General features: G+C 40.3%; 1 protein-coding gene across 3 annotated transcripts; it reads right to left on the bottom strand.

Moving 5' to 3' along the window:
• Positions 1 to 900: 900 nt before the first annotated feature.
• trappc6b (trafficking protein particle complex 6b) lies at positions 901 to 5,604 on the bottom strand. 3 transcript variants are annotated; one of them, XM_036531590.1, is made up of 7 exons: positions 5,565 to 5,604; positions 4,899 to 5,008; positions 4,647 to 4,714; positions 3,830 to 3,947; positions 2,748 to 2,831; positions 1,800 to 1,893; positions 901 to 1,229 (listed from the first exon to the last, which is right to left on the bottom strand). In XM_036531590.1, the coding sequence occupies exons 2-7, from the start codon at positions 4,977 to 4,979 to the stop codon at positions 1,198 to 1,200; spliced, it is 477 nt and encodes a 158-aa protein (XP_036387483.1). In that variant the 5' UTR covers positions 4,980 to 5,008; positions 5,565 to 5,604; the 3' UTR covers positions 901 to 1,197. The 3 variants fall into 3 exon arrangements, with proteins under 3 accessions (XP_036387483.1, XP_036387481.1, XP_036387482.1); XM_036531588.1 differs by having other exon boundaries at positions 5,267 to 5,588; XM_036531589.1 differs by having other exon boundaries at positions 5,307 to 5,588.
• Positions 5,605 to 8,780: the final 3,176 nt, after the last annotated feature.

The raw sequence follows: 8,780 nt of genomic DNA, 5'->3' as shown, positions 1-8,780 counted from the left end.
TCTCTTCCCTCTACTTCCTATCAATGTTTCACAGAAGTGAAAACTGATGGCATTTTGCATTTACAAACTCCCTTTGTGTTTTACTCTGCTTTCACCATTCACAGTATGAATGAATATATTGTTTTATTATATGCAGAGAACTGTAAACAATAAATATACACGTGGTACAAATATCCAAATGTTTCCATATTCTCCACTGACAGGTGCCTGACAAATAGCAGAATGCCTCAGAGTAGGGATGACAAGATCCTGAACAATATGTATGTCCACCTCTACCCTGATACAAAGGCCATTTTGTCCTACTGCTGTGGACACCAGGTCGTTGTTTCCTGATGACACGGCTGGGATATTGCAAGACTAGCTGCAGCCACAAGAGGGCATTGAATGCTTCATGCGTCTTGTTTCACTAAAGCGGTTCTGTTAGGAAGCTCACTATAGATAGTGCCAGGTTTGCATGATTCCTGAGATAGCACCAGTGCTCCAGGTGTGAAGGAAGTACCTGGCACAGCACTAACAAGAACAATAAGCAAATGAGAATTGTGCAAGTTTATTTTTTGATGTTTTTTTTCCTGAATTTAAGTAATAAATGACCAAAACATACCCCACATGCAGGGGAGTGATAGGAAGAGGTGCTTATAGCAGTGTGGACAGTATTGTATTCAATATACATACACGTCTACACACCTACTCTGGGGCTTTACAGCTTGTGGAGTGTCTGTAGAGTGTGAGTGGTGGATATTAGTCACAATAGTATCTTCAGGCCCCTGGACTGCAACCTCATACTGCAGCCATCTCTAAGACAGAGCAGATACTGTCACCATGGGGATACAGAGAGGGGCCCAAAGAATGTGGTATCAGAGGAAAGAAGCATAAACTCGACATCAGTGAGTTCAGTGGTCCTTTAATAAAAGCTCAGTGCAAATCAATGTAATTATGATCCGCTGTTTTTTCCTCCATTTTCACATGATTAAAGGCAAATATGGTTCATGTGGAAAATAATACAGTAATAATAATAATAATAATAATAATACAAAACATTCAATTAACACCCCATAGGCCACGACACTGTGTTTCATGCAGGAACAGGAACAATTTAAACATTAAAAAGGCCATAAAACTGAGATGGAGGTGCAAATTTCAAGTGTGATTGTGGGAGAGGGGAGTTTGATTCCAGCAGAAGTCTTCATCCTCTGCTTCTTACATCTTCTGGATCATGACCTGAAATTTACCTGCAGACAGAAACATAGTATCAGTGAATAATCCCTCCATCTGATACTTTACAGCATTATATCTCCATCAGGCACCAAAGCAGCCAAACCAATCCCATCTTCTTTCAGGGCAGTTTCCATATGAGATTAGGACAAGGCAGCAAAACACAGGTAATCTGATGGTATATTCATGTATACAGCAGCTGTGATGCAAATGTTACAGGGCCTTGTCCTTCATTTTAAAGAGAAACCCTTCTCCTTCACCCCTTGCTTCTTAGAGTAGCCCATTCTACATTCCCAACCACAAGCATGTCCTGCTCAGTGGATAACACAAGGACACAGATGCTGCTGGTGAAACAGCAGGCACAGTCAGGTTATTTACACTCCACCCAATACCCTGTTCTTAGCCCGACTGTGGGTTAGGAAATCCTGTGGAGCCAAGTCAGTATTTCCTGTCAGGATTGTCCTTGGGAAGATATGAACAGGATGTGCAAATGGCTTCTCAGACACCTTTATGTGTGGTGACATGTCCATATTAAACATGACATGTATGTTGGTATGACTGGCATATTAAACCGAGGCCAGGCTTACAGGCAGGCATGACAGACACCTCCGCTGTTACAATGCTCTTCACCCCCAAGTTGGAAAGGCCTCCTCTCACCAGGCCACAGGTAAACGCTAAATACTAGGAGAGAAGAAGAGACAGTAGGTCATAACCCAACACTGGGAAATGTTTTCTCAATGAACACTGCACCCCCTCCACTCTCATTGTCTGTCAAGTCAATCCATCTACAGTATGAGTCAAAAGTTTGGACACACCAATTCTTAGAAGGGTTGTTCTTTATTTTTTACTATTTATCACATTTTAGAATAATAGTAAAGACATCAAAACTATGAAATAAACCAAATGGAATCATACGGTGGCCACAAAAGTGTTAAACAAATCAAAACTATCTTTTAGATATTTTAGATTCTTCAAAGTAGCCAAAAATATTTTTTGGAAAGGAATTCATAGATAGACAAACATTAATTGTGAAGCTGATGCCTAAGAATCAAATTTCAAGCATTTAATCATAAGTCTTTAGATAAAAAATGTCCCTGAATGCATGTTTCCCATTATCTTAATCAGGTGTGTCCTTTTGACTGGCACTGACTTTTCCACAGTGTCACACAAGGTCAGGAAAGCAAAGTGAAGTACGGTCACAAGAGAAATGCAAACAAGTGCACAGAGTGTGTACTGAACAAAGAACACATCAGTGATAAAAACATAAAGCAGAAACCCAGTGCCAAGAGATCAGCACACAACAGTAACTGTTCTTTACATTTTTACACAGTCCTTCAAAACCATCTACCTTAAATGACCTTATCCATCTTATACCTTACATTAACCAATCACACACATAACATAACATGAACATTGTGCCAAACAATGATCTCTGGGAGCAATATTACATGCTGCGTAACGTTCCTCAGGGTGGTCAGGTGGGGGAGTTTTGAATCTCCCCCTGCCTCATCAACTACCTGGTCAATTTTACTCACCTTCGGTGCATGCTCTAAATACTGCTTCCCTGCTGAGAGCTGTGTCAGTAACCGGAACTTGTTATCCTGTAGTACATAAATGCCCTGAAAAAAACAACACAAATAAATACCATGTCCACTTTTAGATCTGAGGGGTGCCATGGAGGTTTACCGGTGGAAAATAAGTTTTGTCTGTGAATTCTATAAATAAGGTAAGGTATTAGTAGGAATGAAAAGATACATTCAGCTGAGGATACAACGCATGTGGCGAAGTGGAGTTCATGAGACAAAATTACCCCAAAAGATTTTCCCTGAGAAAAATGCTAAAATATATATATATTTTAGCATTTTTCTAAAATGGATCCACAATTAGCTGAACTCCACCACATAAAGGAAGAAAGGAAGAGATCAAAATTAACAAGTTGTATTGGTTATACCAAACTGCAAATAAAAGTATTATCTCATTATGATACTTACAGTAACTTTCCTAATATTATCTAAATACTGCCACTGGATTCCCTAGCGAGACAAAAAACAAGTTAGCCAACAAACTGGCTTTTGAGACAACTGTGTTTATTTCATAGTAATGCTAAACAGTAGAGTTCAGTTGCTGCCTTACTACAAGAACTATGCAATTCTCAAAAGAGATGGTAAATGTTTCCATCTTTGGTGACTTAACATAGCTCTTAGTGATGTGGAATGGCTCAGTTACAATACGTCTGAATGTCAATGTGCAATGAAATTAAAACAATGTATGAAAATTCAATTTACCCATATCAGTCAATATTTTCACAGCTGTAGCAAACTAACCAATAGGCACAATGAATCACAACAAAACATTTCATAAAGTAGGCCACTTTTTGTCATAGCACTGCTACACCATTTCATTTTCTGATTTCGCCAAAGTCTAAATAACTACATTTCATCTCATGCATAGTTATTCAGTCTTGCCTTCTGTATATCAGTTAAGGGCAAGTTATGATTATTTGATAAAGGATGCTAGGACCTGTAAAAACAAAAGTTACCAGATTTATCTAGGACATCCCCCACAGTATAAAACTCAATTGGAAAGACAAAGCATGCAATTAAGTGTGATGGTATACCTGGTGATTTGTTCTCAAGTTATCGATTTGCTTTTTGAAAACACTGGTCCAGAAATCTTTGCAGACAAACTTCATGACATCCAGCTCATCCTTGAACCTGGCAGTGTCTCGTGTGAACCTGGCAGACATGATCACATACTTTAGATCACATGGCACTCCTGTCCTAGCTCAAGATTGACTAATGCCCAGCGGACTGAACAGGGACACTATGCTGTAGGAGTTGCTGTAATAAAGATGAGGTCCTAACTAGTCTACATCACACCCCACTAAGGTGGAACCTGAGGTGTAGTAACTCAGATATCCTGGGCAATTTCAAAGTCCATGTCTAAAACTGACCACCTTATCACTCCCCAGTGCAACTTCCTTTACATAAACCAATGTGCACTGCACATTCTAGTGCAGTCTCTAGCTAAACTTCGCATTCTAATCAGTCTCTTCACCTAAGCCAACATGCACTGAGTGTTCCAGTGTTGTCAGCTGTGCATCACTGTGCAATTTGTGCTACATGTTGGAGATGAATGAGATGAGAACATCATTCCAAAAATGTAATACATTTTATTGATATGGTTGCATGTCCTGTTTGGCAAGAGCTCTGTAGTCAGACTACATGACAGGTGTTTTTTTTTTTCACAACAAAACGTGCTTTATGTCTGAGAAATAAGCTGCGTAAAGCCCACTGTGACTTCTTCGTTTAGGGTATCACGCACACTTTAACTGAAAGAATTAAACAAAGCTATTGTGTTAAGCTATACAGCGTTTAGACCATTAATATTACCTACCCGAAAACAGGTAATTTGGATATGAGATTCGGACATACCTTTCAATCAGTCCTTGGCCCACACGAAAGCCCATGTTCTCCAGTTTAGTAATGCATCTCCCATTTTCCTAAGGGGGAAAATACACGCACATTGTGAAAGCCAATAAGTTTGTTGGTGTTTAAATACAACCTGTTTGGCATGACTTTGTGCAAGAAAAGGAAATTGCTCATGTACAGTTGAGTGTACCTGCCTGCAGCTCGCTAGCTAAACTGTAATCGCCGCTAAATAAAATTCGGAAACACTGGACTCACCATTTCCCCGTGTTCTGCTGATTTGTAGACGTACTGTATCAGTTCATTGTGAAGGAACTGAAAAAGTGCCTCGTCCGCCATCCTTAACAAAAGAAAACCCTTCCTGTCACCTTATAAATAAACATAAACGTAAAGTCAAACAATAAGATATAAACGGGCTGTTAGTTATAGAAAGCTAACAGCTATAAAGTAAAGCGGTGAAACTGTTTTAATTTGATGTTATTTTAACGCTGCGCTAGCTCGTTACTGTTTAGCTCGCTAGATAGACCTATCAAGTTAGCTATCTTAGAAGAGACGTATCTAGCTAGTTAGCAGCCTAATACAACGTCGTAGTTGCAGTGCCTGATTTACACAAACTGAATACGAACACTGGTCAAATATCCAATTTAGTCAGTGAAGATCAGGTACATCAGTAAGCTGCTTCAGAACCCTTGAAGCATCCACAAGCGGAGTCTTCAATTGTGTAAATAAAAATACAGTCGCTTCAAGGTGCCTGCCTGAGACCGAAATAAATCGAAGCTTCCTGGCTAAATGGTCGCTATCAGAAATGCAAACCTATTGCATATTTATTCTAAATCGATTAATTGTTCATTATTCTATTTTATTAAGGTTACATGTAAGTAACCCTTAATCATATCTGAACAGCTGTTAGCTACCAACAGCTACCTCGAAATAAACCCCAGTCATATGACGGTCATTGGCTTCAGGAAGCACTGGTGAAATGCTGGAAGTTGACTTCCGGAATTAAAAGATGAATGAAGAGGGCGTGATGTTAAGGGGGTTGAAATGAATGCTTTCTGGTCTCAGGAAACTAATCACATATCTCTGTTACAAATAACCAGCAAATATCGTTAGCTTGTTTTACGTTCTACGTTTTACGAGGGTTTACACTGCTACCTACACTCGGCTGTCTACCCAGCCATCTGTATTGCTTGGCCGGTTGCTTCAGTATCTTAAATTCAATTTACGACTTCGGTTCGCAATTGCAGTGGTTATAGGTTTACAATCTTCCGTTGACCCCCAATCACTCTGTCACACTTTCGGGCAGGGTGATGTCCCCATGGGGCCTAGTAGGACATTTCTACCTTTCTATCTCTACCTTGGCATGTAGAGATGTGGACATGCTATGGTGTACTGCAAGTTGCGTTCCCCCCTCGATAAAGCCGATAAAGCTCTTCGACACTGACAGCTTACAGCTAACTCATACCACATTACCTCACACACCCACATGAATGGTGCGCAATGATTCCGTTCTTTCAAGTCACTTGGTCCTATGCTATATAATTTTAGTTTATAAAAAGAATGAGTCTCATAAACGATGGTATGACATGAAACTTAAATGCTATAAAGGGTCAGCAGAAACAATGTGTGTTTTTGCTTACAATTTATATAAACGTGAAATTGGTAGAGTGTGGTGCAGAATACAGGTACAACTTTATACGGCCACATTGTAAATGACCAAACGTGGACAATTTGCCCTTTCTTCTTTATAATTTATTTGACTTTTGCTGCATTGCATCCTCACAAATTGGGAAACATGGGCAAGCACTGTTTTGATAAGGTAATGCAGCCCAAATTGTTTAGCAAAACTTGCCTTCATTTTGATATTTGAAATGGCAGGCCCATTAGTGTTTTTTTTTTTTCGTTGACTAGAAAGCTTTGGGTATATGTCAGTCGGTGGTGGCCAGTGCACTTTTCTACGGGGTGGTGTGTTGGGGGGGGGAGCGCCAAACAGAAGGACACACAGAGACTGGAGAAACTTGTCAGGAAGGCCTCCTCCATCATTGGTGCGGAGCTGGACTCTGTGGCATCGGTGGCAGACAGGAGAGCACTCCTCAAACTGCTCTCTGTCATGGACGACAGCAGCCACCCACTCCACAAGCTGGTGGTGGGGCAGAGGAGCAGCTTCAGTGAGAGGCTGATCTCACTGAACTGCTCCTCCGAAAGATGCCGCAGGTCATTTCTTCCCAGAGCCATAAGACTGTACAACACCACACGTGGGAGAGGAGGGGAAAGGAGGAGCACTGTGTAGTCTTTTAGTCATTTAACTTTTTAGTCTTTTTACCCATGCACTGTGTCCTTTACCCATGTACTGTTCACTGTTTTTATCTGTTTATTTATTCTTTTTGCACTTCCGCACTTTTAATGGTTGTATTATGGTTTTTATTATGAATGTACTGTATGTCAGCGAGCAGCTGGATAACTTAATTTCCCACTGGGATTAATAAAGTACATATCTATCTATCTATCTATCTATCTATCTATCTATCTATCTATGTGTAATTTACGTGGCGTTTTTGTAAACCTAAAGTGTCGTTTGAGGAGAAAAAATTAGAGGAATCATTATAAGCTGTGGCTATGGAATTTCAGGGCCTACAGGAAGGCATTATTCTCTCTTTAAAGCGGCAGCCCTGTTGGAATGTGAGTGTAAATTATTCGACTTTTCTGGAATCTGCGTTTAAATAACTGCAAGGAAGAGTTTGAAAAAGACTTGAGATGAGCGATGCTCTATAAGGTTGCTAAAGTTAGCTGAGTTCTCGGCTTGTTGGCATGTGTAGCGTTTCGCGACAAAATGTCAAAATATTGTAGCAGCACCAGATGTTGGCTACTGGCAAATATTTATGTATCTTAGTAGAACTCGAAGTAGAGCGAAGGAGGCAAATCTTACTCTGTATGAAAAACGTCCTGTCTGCGAATCGCAACTTGTTCTGAAGAACAAATGATAATATTAGCTAAATGTTTGTCATTGCGCCCACGTGTTTAGTGAGCTATCTTAGTTGAACATGTTCGTCTAAAGCGCATAGCTGCAGATTTTCACGGGGTAGCTTGAAACGATATTTAAAATTTATTCCTGAATGTGTGCGTGCGCTAACCGTTAGCTCAGTAGCCCGGTCAGCTGTCCCCTGTGTGCGCACGTGACAGGCCGTTTACTTTTCCAAAAATTAATCAGAAATGATCAACGGCCTACTAGGTAAGCTCAAACAGAAGCGATGAAAACGGAGAGGCTCTAAAGCGGACAACAGTGATGTGACTTCTACAAAACACTGCTTTACTTAAATAGCCGAGGTAAAATGCATTGGCATGGCCTGGCCAAAAAAACAATAGCAAGATTTCGTACGGTTAACACCAAAATAGTTGTTGCCAGCTAACTGCGTAGCGAACGTTGGCTGATGTGTTTAACTAGACAAAATCCTTTCCAGTCAGCTAGCCAGCTACTGTTGAATCTTGGTGTAGCGATAGGTGCTGAATGTTTGCTTATTTTTTATTGTACACTACATAAAAGATAAACTGTTTATCCAGACATTCGGTTCTTGCGAGTTAGTTTCTTATTAAGTAACGTTCTGTTAGTATGGAAATTCCAACTAGCCAACTAAGCTGAAACTAATTGGTCAGCAGTGTTTTCAGTTCATAAAATCAGATCGGAACATGTATCCCAACGTGTGGAACATCAAAGAGATTTTAAGCATCTCAAATGGGTGAGTACAAAGTATATCACCTTGATTGACGTTAGCTACATTAGTCCAATTATACTGCAGCTAGCCAATGGTGTTAAGGGATCTGAAAATATAGTATAGTAAGAACTGTAACTAACTTAACTAACTCATGAAAATATTTAGCTGGCTTGTACAAATTACAAACATTTCCAATAATAAACATTTTGTGCCATTGTTGATTGTTTGCGTTGTGTCTCTCTCTCTCTCTGTCTGTCTGTGCTTTGTACATTTGTGAATTCACAGGGGGACCAAATCCTCCAGTGTAGGCGGCCCTACCAGTGACTACTCTAGCCTGACAGACTCTCAGTTTCTGTTTGGATCCCAGTTCTGGCCAGATCAACCTCAGGGCCTGTCACAGGAGTTTAGCTTCCAGTCCAAAACCTCCCAG

The sequence above is a fragment of the Megalops cyprinoides genome, chromosome 6, assembly GCF_013368585.1.
Source record: "Megalops cyprinoides isolate fMegCyp1 chromosome 6, fMegCyp1.pri, whole genome shotgun sequence".
Lineage (NCBI taxonomy): Eukaryota > Metazoa > Chordata > Actinopteri > Elopiformes > Megalopidae > Megalops > Megalops cyprinoides.
Note: the sequence above shows the minus strand (reverse complement) of the source record. Positions and strands in the feature narration are given on the sequence as shown.

Excerpts from the sequence above, each read along its gene's own strand:
- trappc6b (XM_036531590.1), bottom strand. The coding sequence starts at position 4,979 with ATGGCGGACGAGGCACTTTTTCAGTTCCTTCACAATGAACTGATACAG. Across the intron at positions 3,948-4,646 it reads GGCCAAGGACTGATTGAAAG|GTTCACACGAGACACTGCCA; the intron begins GTATGTCCGAAT and ends CATGTCTGCCAG. Across the intron at positions 2,832-3,829 it reads ACTTGAGAACAAATCACCAG|GGCATTTATGTACTACAGGA; the intron begins GTATACCATCAC and ends TGTTTTTTTCAG.